General features: G+C 34.7%; 1 protein-coding gene across 1 annotated transcript in view; it reads right to left on the minus strand.

The window, feature by feature from the left end:
- Nucleotides 1–13,163: 13,163 nt before the first annotated feature.
- GLRB (glycine receptor beta) overlaps nt 13,164–22,792 on the minus strand; it is a 53,239-nt gene continuing 43,610 nt past the window's right edge. The window contains exons 8-10 of the mRNA XM_070415414.1: nt 22,307–22,459; nt 19,396–19,688; nt 13,164–13,996 (exon numbers count right to left, since the gene is read on the minus strand). Coding sequence (XP_070271515.1) covers nt 13,700–13,996; nt 19,396–19,688; nt 22,307–22,459 — 743 coding nt within the window. The 3' untranslated portion in view covers nt 13,164–13,699. The remainder of the gene's footprint in view (nt 13,997–19,395; nt 19,689–22,306; nt 22,460–22,792) is intronic.

Raw genomic sequence — 22,792 nt, forward strand, 5'->3', positions numbered from 1 at the left:
AAAAGGTTGGTTTCAGGAAATATTTAGGGTGAACATTTTGTAGAACTTGTTTTTGAACTTACACATGATGGCGATAAATGATATGGAGAAACAAAGCCTACTCTCAGGGTACAAGGCAGAGTGTTCGGGACAATGTTGTCTCTTCTCAGGGTGAGATGTACAGAATAAGGGAAGCAGGTATGTAGGCAAGGTTACATCTTCACTTTTGGGCATGTTGAGTTCACAGGGTCTGTGGGTCACATACACTCAAGATGTTGTGTTGGCCTTTGACACTGATTCTGATACTCAGAGAAGTCGCTTCATCTGAATGTTAATTTTGAGAATCAACAGCCTGTGGGGTTTCATGATAGTTACTATTTCTTGAAAAAGTCAGTTAAAGCAAAAAAATGAAAAAAGAGAAGACACTTAAACATCCTGATTTCACTTAGTACTGATAAAGATACAATCATTATCCACTCATTTGAAGTGAGCTGTTTCCTTGAGCATGTTTCTACTAAATGGTTTTTCCATTTCAATCTCTTTAGAGTAGAACAAGAACTTAAGAATATTTGTGAAAAAATCTAAACAATAAGTTTTTTTGAATTTTAAGATTTTTCTAGTACTTTATAGAAAAGCACTTTGCTGAAACAGAACAAAACGAAGTTACCTACTTTTGTCTGATCCTTTCCAGAAGCATTCAACATAGTTTTCAACAATACTCTTTTCACATGTTATCAATTTACAAAATATTTTAACTAAATTATATAGGAACAATATCAAATTCAATTGTCATAAAATGTTTTCTTCTTTTAAAATACACTTGACTCTCACTCAATGGGTGACAGCAGAAGTTAGAAGGGCAAGCTGTTAGTCAAAAGTATTCCTCCACTGTTGTTTTTCATAGAAGAAAGTACAAAAGGGAGAAAAAAAATAAACAAATAGATAGCGTAAAACATAGCTACACAGTTTCCAAATCTATAGATGATTAAAAGACTTAAATAGGTAATCATAGCCACTTTCTTCAAATACTCCTTCCATATCCACATTATTTTTGTCAGCACTTTAGTGAGAATTCTTTATTTGGTATATGTGACCCAAACCCTCATTCCTGCAAGATCTAAGTCCTGACATTCTTGTCTTCTGAGTTTTTAGTTTCTTTTTGACTGGACAATAGACTACTAAGAGGCACTGTAGTGAACAGTGAAACTCCTCACTCCTCTATTGTATTTCACCTTTCCCCTCCTCCCGGTCCAGGATAACATTTCTATTTTATAATAGGTGCTGCTTTGTATGTACAATTTTATGTTTCAATGGATCAAATAATGGCATTTCTTTAGGATGGGAAGAGCAGGTTGTGGAATCCTGCGGTATCCTCTGGACAGAAGCGTAGTATATACCAGGTCCCCATGGCAAGTCAGAAGCTACTTCTGAATGGAAAACAGTTGCCAGAGAGAAGAGTGTGGCCTTACTTCAAACTCTTGGCATCTGGTCTGTGATTCCCTTACTGGAGCCTGCCACAGTCTCCATATCAGCATCGCTGTCTTCCCAGGCACTTCAGATATCACTGCGTCGGCTGGGTCTCAAGACTCAAGTGTCAGTTTGCAATCCAGCCTGAACTTGCCATTGTAGTTTATTTCCTTGGGTCAAACTGGCTGCCTTATAGGTTAATATTAGTAAATGTGTCAGAACATTATGCCCAAATGTGGTACACATATGGAGCTTGGAGCAAAATCCAAGCTCTACCAAGCATTGCTTTTTTTCTTTGCTTTAAAAGTGAAATAAATCTACTGATTCATAGGACTATAATTCCAGGCTTGTAGTAGGATTTGGATATTCCAATACCTTTAATTTTCTTTTTATCAAGTTTAAGCTAAGATTAAGATTAATTCTTGTTATGTTTGCAGAAACTGGTGTTTTGTCCAGCTGGAAAGAAAGCACTGAGGTTGCAGCATTCCAACAAGTTGTTCTAAAGTTTATCCTAATTGGCTTACCTAGGTCACATGGCCAGCTTTAATCCATGTGTATGTCCGGGGAAAAGGAATGCAGTGGTTGGATTTGGGACCTACCATGAAAGCCAGGAGTTAATGGAATGTGTGGGTGCTTTTAACAGTGGGGAGGACAAAGAAAGTAATGCTGAGCAGAGAGACAAGCATGTGCACTAGAGGAGCTGTGCATACAAATAAGGCTAATTGCAATAAAGAAAAAAAAATGATATGACCTTATGCAGAAACATGCCTACTCTAATCTAGAAACCTATAAATTAATTTGATCTCTTAGATACAATTTGCTATGACTACAGCATTCTACTCATTTCAAAGGCTATTTTCTGAGCATTGTATAAATCCTGGTAACACTGTCAACTCTCCTGGAATAACATCATTTGCCACTACATATACAACTTGAGAGAATTTCAAGGCCATGAAAGTAGTTTGAGGCCCAAATAAAACCTGAACTGCGCTGAATACACCCTCTGTTTTCACCAGCTTTATAACATCATAAATATGTTTGTGTCTGATGCTGCTAATGAGTTCCATAAAAGAATCTTTAGCCCACAAACATCCTTGTTCAGCACTCTCCTTTTGGTAACAGTAATTAGGTATTTTTATGTGACTGTGCAAAAATATGTCACGACTGGATAGTTTTAAAAAATTTAAAAAAAAACAAAATTTTATTACATCATAACAAAAAAGAGATTTTTGTTGTTATCGTTCTGTTGGTTTTTGTCTGTTAGCTTGCTTCCTTTCATCCCAACATTGAAACAGCAGCAGTGTCTAACTGATATACAATCAGTGACAGATTTTGGATGGATGAATGCATTAAAGTTGCAACCCAAAATGTGTTTCAGATGGTGACATTAAAGCAAAAATTCTCGTTAGGGTACATTTTATTCCAGTGCATTCACCGAAGGATCAAAGTTACTTACAGAAATAAATTTTTTAAAAAGCCTCAAATAAATCTTACCAACCACCTGAAGTTTTGAAAGTTAATTATAAATTTGCACAATCTTAGAATTCATTATTAATTTTAGAAAAATACTTCTGTCAGATTAGACACGAAAGCCTAATTCAGATGGGCCATTAACATTCTTTTCCATTGAAATGCATTATAGAGCGTATCTTAATGTCAAGCAGTCCCAGTACCATTAGCAGCAAGATAATTTATAGAGATAAATAATTGATGCTTTGTTCCCTCTGTTATAAAATAATCTTAAAGAATGAGAACTATTTTCTTTCTTGTGCCAACCCCTTTTAAAATGTTTTGCGGGGCTTTGAGTCCTGGCGGCAAAAGAATGCCCTTGCTCTAGGGTCAGATATAATGGGTTTCGGATTAAATTGTCACAGATTGAAGAGTGTGTTTCTGAAGTTAGAAAATTTAAGTCTGAAGGGCCTAATCTCCTAGACATCTTCTTTAAGGTAAAGGATAGAGATGGGTGTTTTGTTTGATTTTGATTATTTCTTATGAGAGTTGCAGAGAAGGGACTTCTTCACAAAACATGGACAAAATATGAAAGGATTTAAGAGCTGATAGAAGAAAACAAATGGGTGGTATGTAGAGTCAGGGAGATGGAGAATCCTAAGAACCATGGCCTTGGTGTTTGGGCAAAGGATTCTGTGCCCACGCTCACATATAAAAATCACAAGCCTCAGAAAATCCCTGCATGCACTGGAGACTGTCTATAGCTCTTTCTCCCATTTTCCAGGCATCACTAAGTTCTCCAGTTTGCCATGTGACCCTAGGAAAGGGCAGGGTTCCTCAAGAAAAGACAAAATTGAATTTCTCACCACCCTGGGGAAGTGAGGGCATAGAGTCAGATTTCATTGAATTTAGCAAAATATGGGTACCATGGCCTTCTTTACACCTTCCTTACACTCATGAATGGAAATTGTATCCTCTACTTGTTATTATACCTTTGGCCAGTGCTGCTATCATCAGAATTCATCTCAGTTGTTGCATTTCCAAATACTAAAATAATCTCCATCCTCAGTTCTAACTAGGGGACAGGAAAAGCATGACTTAGCTAAAATGCTTGTGGAAATAGCAACCCCACCCCTCTATAATGCGGAAACAAAATGAGATGAAAACAGGATTTGTTGTATTCGGATAAACACAATCACAGACTCAGGTAAGGGCTACCTTTAGCACACCTGGCTTCCCAGCAGCTTTTAGAGGGAATGAGGGAGCAAATAGGTAGGAACAAAGTAGCCAGAGCACAGACACACCTGATCTTCTTTCTCAAATAGCGTTTTCTGCAAATGCAGACATACTAGTATACAGAAACCAGTTCAACTTCTTGCTTTCCAGTTATGGTAAAGACAAGGTGGGAGAAGGCTAAGGTTAACTAGAATAAAATTCAGACAGCTCAAGTTTCTCCACCGATTAGAGGAGAATTTAGCTCTCAATGAGTCACACGCACCCATGCCAATCTCTAAATAGTGTTTGCATTTCCCATTTGGTATTTTTGGTGTCCAAGGAGCTTCGATGGTCACAAAATTGTTTATCTGAATAATAAAATCTTGTTTCTAAAATGAGATGTAAAAGACTGGAGATCATCCAGCCCATAATGCCACAAGATAATTTCAAGACTAATAATCAAGATTTATTATTCCTGTTCCTCTGGCAACTTATAAAATAATTTAAAAACATTGCTGGATTTTAAAAGCTATTGTATAATTGTATTATATATAGGAGTAATACTAATTTACTCTATCCTTCTAATATATTAAACAGAAAACGTATGCTGAAAGTTCTGAAATAGCTGTTTTTGTTGAGTACTTACTATGTGCCAGGTACTGGATATTTAAATATTTTACCTCATTTACCTCATTTTATCTTCATAGTAACCCTATGAGACATAATGTTAAAAAGGAACAAACTGGGTCATGAAATTTAAGTAGCCCTAAACTAGTAAGTAATAGACCAAGGATGTAAATGTAACATTGAATCAAACCCCTAAAACCCTGTGAGATCCACTGTTCTATCATGTAAATAAAATCACAGTTGTAAGGAATAGGATGGGATTCTCAATTTCTGAATTACGTTTGCAATCTACCACCCAGAGGAGCCCTCTCACGTCCTTCTCCCCACTGTTTCCTTTATCATGAACTTGGTCACCAATTATCTGTTGAGTTTCTTCTTCTGTGCCAGGCAGTGGACTTTTGGAAATACAATGGTAAACAGCTCAGCAGTGGTCCTGTTCTTATGATCTTTCTATTTAATATTTTCTAATAATTAGGAAGACAAGCAATAGCAAGTTAATACACATGCTTGCAAAAATGTTACAGATTGTGATAAGTAACAAGGAAAATAAACAAAGGCACTGTGATAAAGAGAGAACTGTCTTTTAAAGAATGGTCATCAGAGAAGCTGATTTAAGGCTATTTTCTGAAGAAGTAGAAGGAAGAACCACATATTTCAGCACACTTCCTTCCATATTAAATTTAAGTGCTCATGTAATTAAAAAAGGATAATTGTTCCAAGATATCTCAATGATCAGCCATACAGCAGAATAACATGCTCTTTTTTTCTCTGACCACATAGCTGCAGAATCCCTTGAACAATCCTTGATGAGAATAGAAAAGGAAATATCAGTGTACACTTACTTATAAGTTGACTGTGCCCCAGAGACTATAGCATGGATTGTATCTGATTTGCATAAAAGATTCTCTAGTTAATGGGGGTGGGGATTGAGTGTTTAAAAGGACAGGTCTGCTATTATTTATTGTTGTTGTATTATATTGAGGTTAAAACCTATAAAGAGTACCTGCAGCTTTCTGAACTGTTACAGAGAATTCTGAAGCCACGTCTAAGCAGCAGGAAATGGTGCCATAATACCTGCAATGAAGGTAATAAGTGACAGCAATGAAAGTCAGAGGAGATCCCGGTGACAAAATGCAAACCATCTCTCTTATAAGCCATAAAAGTTACTCAGAAGGATGACAAGAATTAGATATTATCTGTTAAGTGTCTTAAGTCAGATTTCCTAGAAACAGAACCAGAACCAAGGATTCAAATGCAAGTGATTTATGAAGTGACCCCAAGAGAAAGTAATAAGGGAGTGAGGGAAGCCAGAGAGGGAAAGGGAACAGATCAAGAAGGTGTGACTTCCCGTGACATCCCAGATTCAATCTGATGCCTTGGACATATATTTTATCTGAGTGAAGGATCTGCCTTCTGTCCACTCGCTCAGTCAGTCACAGGCCTCAGCCGCCCTGCATTAGGAGGAGATGGAGCCTTCATTAATGGGATTAGTGCTCTTACAAGAAGAGGCCAGAGAACCAGCTAGTTCTCTTTTCAGCATGTGAGGACACCACAAGAAGACGGCCCTCTGTAAACCAGGAAGAGGGCCCTCATCAAGAATCCTGGTCATACTGGCACCTGGTCTCAGACTAGCAGCCTGCAGAACTGTGAGAAATAAAGGTTTGTTGCTTAAGTCACCCAGGCTTTGGTAGCTTGTTATAGCAGCTCAAACTGACCAATGTAGAGAAATAATCTTGGAGCATTATTAGGGAGCAAGAAAAATGCTAATTGCAGTCCCATACCTCATATATGGAGAAGAAAAATAAACATGGGCAACTTGAAATAGATACAGTTCATATCTATTTCACAGTTTGATCTCTGACTAAAAGAGTTCTCTGGCAAGTTCTGATTGAGTACAGGCATGGCAGGCGAAGGAACGAAGTACATAAAGCTTAAGGGTGCGAAGTTTCATTTGTAAGGGCAAGGGAATTTCAGAGGGCACCGAGGAAACAAATGGAAAGAAGAGAGCCAGGGGAGGGTTGCATCATGGGATTGGAAAAACGAAAAGACAAGAAGAGTTGGGATTTGGCTGTGATCAAGGATGATGGCTCATGAATAGACACTAAGATAGGATATTGTGCAGTTGCCAACACCCCCTGGAGGACAAGAGTGGCTTGGCCTATGTGGAAGGAGTTAGATTTAGTCTGTATTATGTGTAAATCCAAAAAGAACTAGACTAAATGAGTAAGAAGGTGACTGGGTGTGTTTCCTTTCAGAACCATTTGTTATGCAGAAAACAAGGGTTGTTCTTGATGTATAGACTGGTGGGGAGAGTCAGGGTGTAGTTCATTTTACGAGGTGGGGTCAGAATAAACCTGGGTTATGTACAAGAATGAGGGTGTTTCTCAATGAATAGCATACAAATAAATAAATGGAACAATCTGTTGAGACTAAGTTTTTCTCTGGGGGCCATCTGGTTCATATCAATTAGCACACACATTTTATTTGATCTTTAAATAGGCATTCTCTCAAAGAGCTCCTAATATAACCTTAATGTGAAACTGTTTCTTATATACATAAAATAGGTACCCTACAGGACTTCCAGAGTGCAAAAATATAGTGTGTCTTAATTGCAAATAAAGCACCGATTAATTTTATTACACTATATGCATGTGTATATATACGTACATATGCAAATATATATATATATATATATATATATATATATATTCACCTATTCACACACATATTGTATTTTATATATATACATTATTATTTATACAGAATCAGGTTATTTGGGTATTTTGATTAATTGAGAATAACCATTCTGTTCAGTAGCTGGATTATCTATCTTCACAGAATCAGAATATAACAAAATGCGTTAGCACTACAATTCTACTGAACATAATTTAGCATTTCTTCAGTTTCAGAAAGAATTTCAGAATCATGCAGTTTCCCAGGGTAATCATTATTAGCATTAATTATCTTTTATTAGTACCATGCATGCATGAGTTAGATTGAGCTCAATTTATACAGCATGTTTTACACATCTAGGAAATTGTTCTCCTTATTCTTTTTTCTAATTTGAAATATTTTCATTTATTCATTTTTCTTTTTATAGAATAAATGTAAAATATGACCCTTAAATATGTGGATTCTGAATTTGGGGCATTAATATATTACATTACCCACAACCAAATTTTTTAACAATGTATCTCCCAGTAAATATTCCAAAGACTTCTTTATTCACTTGAAGAGTAAAAAATATGCAATTTATAGTTCCTGTTAATGCTCTTATCTATAAATTAATTTATGTTCTAAATCAATGTTAATGATGATGAATGCTGAGATACTTAAAGGGCAGAAGTAATATGCAGCTGTTGTCAAAATGTCAGTGTGTTTTTTAGCCTAACACTGAAAATTAATTTAAATTTTTTTGAAAAACTTAAACATCATTAAAAGTAGTTTTAGTGCTAGAAATAGTGTAGTAGTGTAGTAATGAGAGGTAAAATGAGATAATAATTATAATTTATTGTACACTTACTATGTGCTAGAAACTTTGCTAAGAACTTTACACTTAATAATACATTAAATCCTCACAGTAATGTTATGAGGTTGTCATTATTATTCATGTAATAATGAGGAAATTGAGATTCACAGATGTAAAATAATTTTTCAAGATTTACACTTGTAAGTGGACTCCAGCCTAGACTACCTTTCCAAGGCCTTGCTTCTAACCACTGTGAAAGACAGACGTACACATTGTAATTGGTAATTCTTGTAGTATTTTTATTCCCTCTTTAAAAATATGGTAACAGAGCAAAGGATTGTTTCAGAAAGTTTGCAAGTTGTAAACAGCAAACCCAGAACCATAACCCAAGTAATACTATTCTGATCCAAGGGCCTTTCTACTACCCTGCCCTGCCTTCCTATGTGTTTATATACAATATTGTCTTTTGCTTTATTTTAGAACCTTAGATTATTTTCATTTAATATGTATGCCACACATATTACTGAGGAATTTTCACATTCATATTTGGACATTTAAATTAATTCATCTAGAAATTTGAAAGCTTCTAAAATGCCAGTGGAATGATTGGAAACTAGTGATTTTTGAATGAAAGAGCTTTTGACTATACAAATGAATGAACCAGAAAAGTGCAGCTGTGTTTAGAAAGAGGCTTTCTAATAGTCCAAGGCAGAATTTATTAGGTATTCCCTCGTAATGAGTTCCATATAATATTCTCTCAGCTAGTAAGTTAAAGATCATCTTTGTAGCCGACAAGCCTATAGATTCTGACTTATATATTTTTTTAAAAGCTTACATTTGTTAGTAAAGCAAGCAGATAAGATGCTGCCATTGTGTGCCTAATTGGTGTCCTAAGGAAGAGATTTCTAAAATCTAGATGGCATGAGATTGAAGCAGACGATGTTTACTATTGGTCAATGCCATTTTCTTCCTGCTACATTTCCAACTCTAATAAACATTTAAAAGAACATCCATGAGAATATACAATAAGCTGAGCTGAGCTTTTCAAAAGCTAAAATTATTTGCCTCTTTATCTTGTTTAGCATTTCACAAAATGCTGTTTCTGTTATGTGTCAACAATGGCATAGGGTGAGGCAATGCTGACTGAGTAATAAAATCCCTGTTTGATGAGGTAAATGAGAAAGGACCTGTAGTTGGACTGCAATTCTTGCTACACCATGGAGGGCTCTGCCTCCTTTCTCTGCCTCGCTATGAATGATATTAGTTGAACTCCAATTGCCTCAGGCTGCAATTTGGGATTTACTAAAAATTGTTGTAAGTTATAGGATTACGATCAGATGGGAGTTTTTAGTTAAGAAACAAACATTAGGTAAAGGGCATTACATCATCAGCTAAGGAAAATTTGCTTTACTGCTCATTATTCCCATTAACTAGGGAAAAAAATTCATATAGTGCTTTAACATTTTCTATTATAATATTTCTGCTCTTTACAATTCATTTTTTCATTTAATTAGCATCTAGATTCAAAATTGTATGACCTATATAGTAAAATGACCTTTATTTACCTTTATTGAAGTATTTCTTATTCATTTTTCTTTAAGACAGGTGTTTTTCTTTTAGACAAATAGTTGATTTAGTTTGTTCTTTCTTATGCTTTTAAATATGAATTATATTCTGATTTATATTGTAGTGATTTGCATATTTAGCATAAATATGCAAAATACTATATTGATTGTTATTTAAGAATGAGACTTATATTTTATTCCTCTTTATAATTTTGGGTAACACAAAGCCTTTAACATATTAAATACCTAATAAGGATTTACTGATTTACAATTTTTTGTTTAGTAATCAACTCTGAGAAGGCTTAGAAAGGACTGTTTTGGGTGTGATATGTGAAATTTGAGAAATTTAAAAATACTTATGGCAGTAAGAATGCACTTATTAGTTGGAGTATAGAAATTTCAACTGAAATGGGATTAATTTTCTCATTGTTCATGCTGGTTAAGGGAAAAGTAAAATAACATGTATGCATATGTATAATACACATGTGTATGTAGAGAGAATGCACAATGTATAAAAACATAAAATATCAAATTTTTATGTACTTTCACACACTAAGAGTATAACAAACCTTGAATATTACATCCATATTGTCCATTAATATTAGTAACAAGTCTGTAAAATATTTTTACTCCTTCTATCACCATTAATCCCAGCTTTACCCTCTTCTATCTCTGTCACCCCCATTTTGCCCTGGTAATCACCCTACTGTTGTCTGTGTCTGAGATTTTTTTCTTTGCTTAATCCCTTGACATTCTTCACCAAACTCCCAACCTGCTTTATCCTATGTGACAGCTGTCAATCTGTTCTCTATATCCACGAGTCTGTTTCTATTTTGTTTGGTTGGTTATTTTGTTCATTAGATTCCACATATTGAAATCATATGGTACTTGTCCTTCTCTGACTGGTGTATTTCACTTAGCATAATACTTTCCAGGTCCATCCAAGCTGTCACCAAAGGTTAAGATTTCCTTCTTTGCCATGGCTGAGTAGTATCTCATTGTGTAAATATATCACAGCTTTTTTATCTACTCATCTACTGATGGGCACTTGGGCTGCTATCAAATCTTGGCTATTGCAAGGCTATCATATAAAATAGAAGGAGAAATTAAGAGCTTCTAAGACAGGGAAAAACTAAAGGAGGTTTGAGTGTGGTTTTTTTTTTTTTCCATCAAACCAGTAACGTTAAAGAAAAAACTAAAGGAGATTGTTACTACCAAAACAAAAATGTTAAATGTTCTCCTTTAAGAAAAAGAAGAAAAAACAAACAAACAAAGAACATAGTTAAATGAGTAAAATGGCAATATTACATACCTAGCAGTAATCACTTTAAATGTAAATGGCTTAAATGCTTCAATCAAAAGGCATAGGGAGCTGAATGGATAAGAAAACAAAACTCACATATGCTGTCTACAAGAGACCCACCTCAGAATGAGAGATACACACAGACTAAAAGTAAATGGATGGAAAAAGATATTTCATGCAAAAGGAAATAAAATAAAAGCTGGAATAGCAATACTTATATCTGACAAATAGACTTTAAAACAAAGACTATAGTAAGAGACAAAGAAGAACACTATGCAATGATAAAGGTAGTAATCCAATAAGAGGATATAACTCTTGAAAACATTTAAGCACCCAACATAAGAGCACATAAATATGTAAAGCAAACCTTGGTAGACATAAAGGGAGGGACCAACAGTTCCATAGACATAGTAGGGGATTTTACCACTCCATTGACATCAATGGATATATCTTCCAGACAGAAAAGCAACAAGGAAACAGCAGCTTTAAATAACACACTAAATCCCATGGATTTAATTGATATTTTCAGAGCATCTCACCCCAAAACACTATGATATACATTCTTTTCAAGTGCACATGGAACATTTTCTAGGATAGACTACATGTAAGGCCACAAAAAAAAGTTTCAATACATTTAAGAAGAGTGAAGTCAGATCAAGCATCTTTTCTGACCACAATTGTATGAAACTAGAAATCAATCACAGGGGAAAACAACTGAAAATAACACACAAAGACACAGAGGATAAATAACATGTTACTAAGGGAGAAATCAAAAGTTACCTTGCAACAAATGAAAATGAGAACACAACAACCCCAAATGTATGGGACATAGTGAAAGTAGCCTAAGAGAAAAATTCATAGCACCACAGGCCTATCTCAAGAAACAAGAAAAATCTCAACCAATCTAACTTTATGCTTAAAGGAACTAGAAAAAGAACAACAAACAAAGCCCAAAGTGAGTAGAAGAAAGGAAATAATAAAGTTCAGAGAAGAAATACATGAAATAGACTCTAGAAAAAATACAAATGATCAATGAAACCGAGAGCTGGTTTTAGGAAAAGATGTTGAACAAACCTTTGAAGCAGACTCATTAAGAAAAAAAGAGAGAGGACCCAAATAAATGAAATCAGAAATGAAAGAGAAGTAACAACTGACACCAAAGAAATACACAGGTTTGTAAGAAAAACATTACAAACAACTATTAAAGTCTTCAATAGAATAGCATTAAATTATATATCACAATTTATATAAACAATACTTAAACACATTTTATTATAGAATTGACCATACAAACAAAACTCTCCAAATAAATATATTTATTTGGTCGTATATTTATGTTATGTGAATTACTGATAGTTCTAATTTCAGCTTTGGAGAAATAAAAAGGTACTGGGATATTACTAGGAAATGGGAATCTTAGAGACTACAAAGTGCCTATTTTCAGGTTAGAACAAGATGAACTCAGTAAATCTAGGTAGTCTAGACCTTTAGCAAAAAAGGACATACAGAGAAGTCAGGCCTAACATAAATAAAGATATTTACCTAATCTTTAACTTTTTGTGTGACAAATTTAAAAATCATATTTAAATAAATGCCAAAAAATAAATGAATTAAGAAAAAATTTAAATTTTACTTAAAAATATGTAAGCATTTTAATAAAATAAGTTAAAAGTCTTAAATGATTATGGGCTCTCCCTATCTCGGCCACCTCAACACAAGTTACTTCTAGTAATAGGGTATTTTCCTCTTGGTTTCTTAAATATGATGTAAAATCACATATCCTTTGCTATATTCCAATTTAAAATAGATGTCACTCTTTGTAAGGCACAATTATTGTGTATACTCTGTATCAGCAAAATGAAGTCCATGAAAATATATTTAGGTTTTAATGTGGGTTAAATACAATTTCTTTTATCAGAAATACTTAGTCAATGTATCTAGCTTTTATTTTTATCTTATCAGAAGCCAGAATTCAGTTTATTTACATAAATCCAGATATCCCTTTGCTTCAAAAATGATTACTGTGTTTTATTATCTGGTCTTTTGACAACACAGACACACTTTAAAATGAGCTGATTTTACAAATTAGTAAATTTCTAAACTTTATTTCTCCACAGAGCCCACATAATTATAGCTGATATACCTCTACTTACAAAATTTAAATAATATGTAATATAACTTTCCTTAATCTGTGATAAAACCATCAAAAATTATACAAGAATAAGATGGCTTTCTCTGAAAGTTACAAGGAAGGAAATTGGAAATACTACATATCTTAGAATGGTGATCATAACAGGATTCAGCGTGCATGTCATTTTATCAGAATTATCTGAAGTATTTGCAATTTACACTAACTGCAGAGAATTACTTGAATTTTATTTTATGTAGTATGCTTACCCTTCATTTATTCCTAAAGCAATATGTTTGCTATACATATATACATCATTTTTTAGAGCACAGATGTAACAAGACCATGCTGCCATTCAAAATTAAGGTGCCACATTTTTTTTTTTTTACAATCAAATGGCATCCAAAATGCAATATATCTTCACAGATTGGCATTAAGGAGTGAGGTTGGTCACAATGAAATGGGATTTTTTTTTTATAGAAATGGGAAACAATGTATCATAAATATATAGACCAATATATAACATTGAAGAACAAGAAGCAGAAAGGAAACAATGCTCTTGCATAAAGGTCGATTCTCTTTGCTGCTGTTGGAATAACGGGTTTGGCGGGGGGAGGCTTCTTGTTGCTCTTTGCCTGCGATTTCCCAAGTCCATTGTTGACTTCGATAGGTTTCCCATAGCAGTCATAATTGGATAATTCAAAATCTCTTGGCAAGCTCCCCACAATGCTGAAGTCATTAGATCTCAGGTCAGACTTAGAAGTACAAACTTTTTTGCATCTGTTCTCACCAACCTGGAAATAAAAATTAAACACAGAGTGTACTTAGAATTTTCTATTTATAACACACATCTCTTCAAAAGGATACTTTAAAAGTCAGTTATAAAAGACAACTGGTTAAACCATCAGATTGCCTGAACATTTAACTCTAAAATGTGGCCTATTTCAAGGTTTAGGTCATGGAATGAACTTTGATGGGTTATTTTATGTTAAGGGATCAAAATGCAAATAAACATTTATCTTGGGTGCTCTCAGGCTTGTGAGTTCTCAACTGAAAGACCAATGAATAAAAATCCAACATTTAATCACAACACAGACCATATTACTACAATATATGGATTACAGAAATCTTCCGGTACTTACAAGTTTTGACTTGTGGACGCTATTTCCAAATAAGGTGGTTTATAAACGATAAAGGTATTTACCACCCCAATGAGACAGACTGTTGTCTCTAAACCACACTCATAAATAAGAACTAAAAGATGGGCACAACTATCATGAACCAAAGCTTTGCTAGTGAAAGGAATTCCTAACTTGTTGGCTAAAGTTGAATTAGCAAACCACACTCTTCAGGAGAACCTGAAGAAATGGTGCACATTTTAGCCAGAGTGCATGCTACAGAGATTATTCTGTTCCAGACAGAAGACCGCATTTAAAGTTCTAGGTTTCCAGGGCTGTCTGAGGAATGTGTAGGTCTCAGCATGTATCAGTGAGTTTTTGTAAAGAGTACATAATTACCTTGATTGGAAGACAAATTGAGAACAGACTCTACATACCAAATCTTTGCATTATCCTCAAACTATCAAAGCAGTTTTCAAAATCTGGGACACGGTGGATATCCCACACTTTTTCCACTCTAAAAGCTTTAGATGCACTCACTTTACTTTAGATCCATTCATCAAAACAAAGGACTCTAGCTTTAGACTTAGAAAGTATGACTTCTTATCAGTTATATTTATTTTTCACAAAAAGGCCACATGTATTTACTATAGAAATGCATTTACTGTAAATGATATTATATATGTGGCTTTTGTATCTGTAAATAACTAAACAAGAAGCCAAATTTACATGATGTTAGGACTTGTCACACGAAAATACTTCCAATTATTTTTATTTACATAAAGTTTAATTCTGTTTATTTACATAAACATATTTTTATATTCTAGCAATTTTAATGATGTTAGAATTTTATCTATATAGTTTATTCAAATGTAGGTATAGAATATTTATTCAGAAATATTATTTAAATATAGTAAACATGTCAGTAAGAAGAATGATTTCTTCAATGTTAACATATAGCAGAGAAAAGCACTCCAAAAAATTTCAATTTGGTTATACTAAATTTTTAACTATTTATTTTGTTAAAACCTTTTCCGGAGATGTATTTGAAATCAGTGTTTGTGTGTGTGTGTGTGTGTGTGTGTGTGTTGCTGGAAAGAACCTCTATCTATTACAGAAGTAATTTTTAATGATATGACACAACTAAATAAGGTATAAGATTAAGTTTCCTACTGAGAAGTTCTCAGGTTCCTTAAATAGCTCATGATTCATTAACAAATTGGCTGATCTCATCTTGTCCCTTTCATCAGAAATTTTAAACAGACAACTTCCTTTTTTTAATTACTCTCTACACATATGTATCATTTATATGTACATAAAAGTATAAAATAGTTTATAATATAAACACTATTTTAAACAATTACCACATGAAAAGGAACTCAATATTAAGTGCTTATAAAAGAAATAGTAACTCTAGTTATTAACACATTCTTTAAAGTGATCTTGATTATATTAATCTCCAATTTATAATTTCTCATTATTTTCTCATATGGGTCTCACTTTCATATAAACTTGTCACTTCTCAAAATTACTGGTAGCAAAAATGAGGTAGTATAATAATGAAACTGTAAAAAAATAAAAAATAATGCAGATTTAAAACCACCTAATGCTTCAAATTTTAACCTCTGAGGTTTTCCTTCTGATTCTTTTCAGTCTGTGTCTATACACGTTTAATAGCAAATCACCTTTTATGATGCTTCTTGAGCAGAAGACTTAGGCACGATTTCAATGTGATAATGGTATTTCCACAGAAGATAAAAATATGCTCAAAATGAATAAACTCTATATATTACACAAAATTTAAATCAACATTTAACTTTAAAAACACATCATTCCTATAAAGAAACAACTATTTTATTCATGCATGAACAACAACTTTTATATATGAATTTATTCAAATCCATAGACATGAATACTATTTTGTCTTTTATTCAAAATACCTTTGTTGTAAATAGCACATACTAGGTATTAAGAACAGGATGATATTGACAACAGTAGGTCCTTAACTGTACTTATTAAATAAAAAAGAAATACATGAGTGAACAAATTAGTAACCAAAATTTAGTAACAGCTGAGGAAGTACAAAATTTAGGGAGGGAAAACTTAGACAATTATAAATGAATAATGGTATATTTCTGTATGTAGTCAAAATTATGAAGTTATGAAAACTTCTTACTAAAAGCTAGGTTAAATTATCATTGATCTTTCTTAAATTTTTTTATCATTATGTTTCTTAGCAAGAACATTATTAAAAAATCAGCATTAGCCCAGCTGGTGTGCCACAGTGGTGGAGCATCAAACTATGAACCAGAAGGTCACAGTTCAATTCCTGTTCAGAGCACATGCCCAGGTTGCAGGCTTGGTCTCCAGTGGGGGGTGTGCAGGAGGCAGCCTATCATTGATTCTCTCTCATCATTGATGTTTCTATCTCTCTCTCCCTCTCCCTTCCTTTCTGAGATCAATTTTTAAAAATCATCCTTAAATGTTTTCTATAACCCAAATTTAATTATGCTCCCATTAATATTGTTATTCTGTCTAAAAATAAATGACATATCTGATTGAAATTACTCAGCAAAAGCAAAATGTTCTGAAAGCAAAATACACTAGAGCAAATACATTTTGAAACCAAAAGCACTAAATTAAAAAGGCAAAAAATGTTTAATTTCTTTTTTTATACTTTTTTTCATGTGTCAATGTGTAACAATCTTACAAATTTCTCACATACATTTACTGTAAGTTTGATGCTTACATTAAAGCTAAATTATTTTTGGGCACATTCTCTCATTTTGAAGCCTGTCTGATGATACAAACATTACATACTTAAAATATTAATTTAGGAAATTGCATTTTGGCCTGTAAGAAATAAGAGTAATTTACATTTACATCTGGATATTAGAATTCCTGGTCAACGTTTAAACTCTCTAAGCATCACTCTATCACTTTTGTAGTAAAATGTCATAGCAATTTCAGAATCCAGACACGCCTGTGTCTATTAGCAACTGAAAACATAGAGGATTAAAATACAGAAGTTATTATATACTGAACTTTTATTCATTAGGTAATTATTTCAATGCTTAAAAGCTGAATTTAAAATAATATAACTCAGTCTAATACTCTGGATCCTATTTATTCTTCATATTTATGTTCATAAATAATCTTGATATGTTCTACAGTGCTCTGAAAACCTGGTTCTCGTGTGTCTCCTTCCCTCAATACGCCACTTCATGGAATGCATTAAGATTCCAAGCTCATCTGCAAATTGGTGTTCTGTGTGACTAGAGAATTTCTGCAGTTACAGAGGCCCCACCACACACTAGAGAATGGAGCTGATTGTGGCACTCCTGAAATCAAGCACCTGCTCTACAGAACATCTTTGCTTCCTATCTCCAGATCTCTTCACCAGGATCCAAGTTAGAGGGTGGGCAGATTCGCTGGTTGGAAATATGAGGAAGTGGTAAGATTGGAAGCTGTAAGTGGGCAGGTAAGACATGTCAAAGAGGTGACTTTTTTTAAAAAAATATGTTTTTATTGATTTTAAAGAGAGAGGAAGGGGGAGGGGTAGAGAGATAGAAACATCGATGAGAGAGATATATCAGTCTGTTGCCACGTGTCCACAACCTGGGCATGTGCCGTGACCAGGGATCAAACCCGTAACCTCTGGGTTCATGAATTGACACTCAACCACTGAGCCACACTAGCTGGGCAAAGACATCACTTCTTTAAGGCCATGATAGCTCTCCATTAATGAAAATGTTATTCTCTATGAAAACGATTAAGGTATTAAAGAGTTATAAGGTCTGAGGAAATGTCCTGCAAAGTAGCAACTAATAATCTGCAGAAGTCTTAGTTGTAGTCTCAGAAAGTGAGTTCAATTACTTAGCAAAAAAGGAAAAATCTACAGGCAGCATCACATAAGAATTGTTTGCTTCAATAACAATACGTATGTAGCATACATACGTATTATCTCATTTAGGGGAGTGGTCAACAAACTGAGTCCCATGGGTCCAGAAAATAGACAGAGCAAGCAAAAGTTTCAAGGTTGTAGAATGCAATATACTAATAGTCTCTTGAGGAATTTTCCATGCTAAGCTCAGTGGAAATCATCTATTGGTTTATTAGTCTTCCCAACCACAGGACATCAATTAGAGACACTTTGGGGACATTATCCTAATCCATGAAGTAGCCTGTTGCTTCAGGATTTATTAAGCCTGAACCTACAAACATCAACCACTATTCCTAGACCTATGATCAAGGACAAAACAACGTGAAAGAGTGAAACCTGTCCAATTCTCCAGGTACTCACCCCTAGGCTGGGCAGATCTCAAACTATGTGCTAGTTTCCCTGTGAGCCAGGCACCCAATAAGTAAGTAGCCTGCCTGTCCTGTTCCGGGTGAAACTCTCTAAATTGATGGGAAACATGTAGGGGGATTTAATCCAGAGCATAGCTCCCCTTAAGTCTTCACTGTGAGTAGAAGGTTGGTGCTTCCCCAACAGTCCTCTGGCCTTTCTCTAAAGCTTACAAATGAGAAACATTTGTAAGGCGGTCTGTAGTTCTGGCAAGACCTCCACATGGGATGGTGACATCAACGCAGAGATACATCATTGAACTCAGTGGAAGTCCACCAAAAACGTGATAAGGTGTTGGACATTTTTTCTTAATGAGTATGTGATCTACATGGTTTCTGTTTGTTTTCTGAAAAGTATGTAGTGCTTAGTTTCTTTTCATCAATGAGAAAAAATGAATGAATGCCAATTCGATCAAACCTTTACGCCCACAGGACAGTATCTCTCTCCTGGCACTAGAGCAGGGGTGGGCAAACTTTTTGACTCAAGGGCCACAGTGAGTTCTTAAACTGGACCGGAGGGCCGGAACAAAAGCATGGATGGAGTGTTTGTGTGAACTAATATAAATTCAAAGTAAACATCATTACATAAAAGGGTAGGGTCTTTTTTTTTTTTTTAGTTTTATTCATTTCAAACGGGCCGGATCCGGCCCGTGGGCTGTAGTTTGCCCACGGTTGCACTAGAGAGCCATGATGGGGGAAATCATCTGGTTGGATTATTTCATTCTTACCTGCAAAGTGCTAATGTGAACCGGAGTCCCTGTACCATTCACAGTATTCTTTTTAGCCGCATTTCCACCTTTTCCATCTGCTTGCTCAGCCTTAGCAATTCTGGCTTTTTCTGCTTCAACTCGTTTGGGGTTATTTAGCATCACCTGGACAACAGCATACTCCACAAGAGAGGCAAACCCAAAGAGAAGACAAGCAATGAGCCATACATCAAGAGCCTTCACGTAGGAGACTTTGGGAAGTTCAGCAGCAAGGGTTGTGCACTCAGAGGCCAAGCTGAGTACTGAAAAGATACCTATAGAAACAGAAGTGGGGATTAAAGTTGCTATTTAGCCCAGTGAAAAAATGTCCTGCAACCATTACTCTTTAACTAACTCCCTCTTCAATAAGCTCCAGAGACCCATGAACAATTCATCAGGTCTCTTTAAAGCACAAAGAGTAGAAGAAATAATACACACAGACTTTTTAGGTCAGCATTATTAAATGTGGTTGGGGATGTTTGTAAATACTCAGTAAACAAAGAAATAGAAATTTAAACTGAGACATAAAAACACCTTTTGGAGCTGATTTAAATATTAAAGCTATCTAAAACTCTTCTCTAGTATCTCTGAGGAAGCTACAAAGCTTATTTCATTTCTTTAGCATTCTTTTAGACAGTTAGAGAGTTGAATTTGATCCCACGAACAACTGAATCTGAACAAAAATAGAACATATAAAGCAATTTACTGATAAGGGTCACAATTTTTTTTAAATGTTATAGGAAAGAAAAATTAGAGAACATTCCTGGTTATTTTAGAGAAAGCAAATGATTCCGGTTTTAAAGGAAAGAAGGAAATTCTGCTATATGTAATATTAACGGTACATGGAAAGCTAACTCCAAAGTACCCCTGGGAGCCAGACATTTCTTTATATTTTATTTTTTCGTTAATTTTATTGGGGTGAGACTGGAAACAAGAACACATATATTTCAAGTGTATATTTCTAGGATACATCATCTGTAGGTTGCTTTGTGTGCTCACCACCCAAAGTCAAATCATCTTCTGTCACCATATATTTAGTTCTCTTTACCCTTTACTACCCCTCCCAGGCCCTTCCCTCTGATAACCACCATACTGTTGTCTGTAAGTTTCAGTTTTATATCCCACATAGGAGTGAAGTCATAGGGTTCTAGCTTTTTCTGACTGACTTATTTTGTTGCCACAAATGGCAGTATTTCATCTTTTCTTATGGCTGTGTAGTATTCCATAGTATATATGTACTGACATTTCAATTTATACAGAGCAGGGCAAAAGTAAGTTGTTCATATGGAAAAAGACATGCAAGTTATGATTGTTACAATAGCTTTATTAACTCAAAAAAATGCCACAATGGCACACACATAAAAAACAACCTTCTTTTGCTCACCCCTGTGTTACTACATGAGAGTAAAATATTTCTAGTAAACCAAAAAATATCGACTATTTGGGGGGGGGGAGGGAGAATGAATAATGTTTTTGATAAGTCTAGTAATTTAGGTCTAGTTTTGGGTGTTTTATTGCCAGAAAATTATACTGCATAGTTAATTCTTATCCTCTACAATAATTAATTTATCAATTGCCATTGTCTTCAATACTGATACGTGACCCTTAGAATAAAATTTCCTACACATTTGGTTATTAAGACATAGATTTGGTCTCTGGGATTTTTATTAGATGTAAACCTCCAAGTTTCTTATTCAGACAATGTTGTCATTTTCATTGCTTCTTTCCTGGTTTCCTTTTTTTCAAAATCTATAATTCATTTAATTATTCCTGTAAGTTGGGACAGGGAGATTTGCACAAGGCTTTTCTGATGGAGGAAAAAAATGAAATTCTGAAACCAATCAGTCACTGAGAAGTCAGATATATCACATTTTTACCTATGTGAGTTCTAGGTGATATTCAGAACATACACAGATGCATGCACATACACATACATACAGTCATGGAAAGATTTAAAACACTCCTAACAAACACTCCAAACAAAATGTCCTTACTTTGAAATTCATTCACTTTACCCATGAGAAAGGCTCTTGATGACCTTCCTAAGCACAGACCTTTTAGTCCCTGTACCGACACGATTTTCAACTCTGGCTAATGGTGCTTCCATGTCACAGAACATTAAGAATAACAAAGTGGAGAGTATAGATAACCAGCCCTTACTCTTTCTAGCCACCGCTGATGATATAGCACAGTGATGGCGGACCTTTTGAGCTCAGCGTGTCAGCATTTTGAAAAACCCTAACTTAACTCTGGTGCCGTGTCACATATAGAAATTTTTTGATCTTTGCAACCATAGTAAAACAAAGATTTATATTTTTGATATTTATTTTACATATTTAAATGCCATTTAACAAAGAAAAATCAATCAAAAAAGAGTTCGTGTGTCACCTCTGACACGCGTGTCATAGGTTCGCCATCACTGATATAGCACATAATAACTGATGTTTAGGAAAGTGATGCTTAGTTATTTTTTTAAAAAGAAGTAGGATTTTATATCCCTTACAAAGAGTATAAGATAGTATAAAATATTTATTGGAAAGATTTTCATAAAAGTTATTGTTTTTAGTTTGTCACTATTTTGGAATTTAGACTTTAGTTATCAGCGAATATCACGTATTAATAATTATTTTATGAAAGTCAAAGTAGGATAGATTTACTGTTGAAAATTCCCCAAGGACACACACACACACACACACACACACACAACTTAGCTTAATTAGAGTGCCTAAATATTGAGAAAATCTAACTTAATGGCACATTTTAGGGAGGTTAAAAAAAAAGAAGAAAAACTTGCCATCAACTCCCAAACTATTTCAAAATATTTGACTGTCTAGTTAGTTCACTAAAGACATCACACATTCCTGACACAAGAGGGAAGTATGGAGCACTTTACCAAGCGGCACTCTGGCAGCACTGGCATCCGGGTTGATCCAGAAGGAAAGCCAGGAGAGAACCACGATCAGCAGGGTCGGGGCGTAGACGCCCATCATGTAAAACCCAACCTGTCTCCGCAGGGTGAAGATGACTTCCACACAGGTGTAGTACCCTTCCGAAACAAACGTATTAACATGAGGTTCTCACCCACATCCAACTTCAGAACTCAATAAGGCACCTATAAGTTATGTTACTTCTATTTGAGACAGTTTCACAAAGTCAACTAGTGTGTGTGTGTGTGTGTGTGTGTGTGTGTGTGAATGGTGTGGTCTATAAGGATGACACTATAGGGCCAGTTTCACCTGACCTTTCACAACTTCACTATGACATTGAGAAACAGATACCAATGTGTGGCTCCACTTCCATCACTGCCTTGGCTAGAAGCCTTTGTTCAGAGAATTTGCAATGGACTTACTCTTCTCATTTACTCTCTGAGCAAATTATC

This window comes from Myotis yumanensis, unplaced genomic scaffold (assembly GCF_028538775.1).
Source record: "Myotis yumanensis isolate MYYU_CA2020_CCGP unplaced genomic scaffold, mMyoYum1.0.hap1 SCAF_5, whole genome shotgun sequence".
NCBI classification, from domain to species: Eukaryota; Metazoa; Chordata; class Mammalia; order Chiroptera; family Vespertilionidae; genus Myotis; species Myotis yumanensis.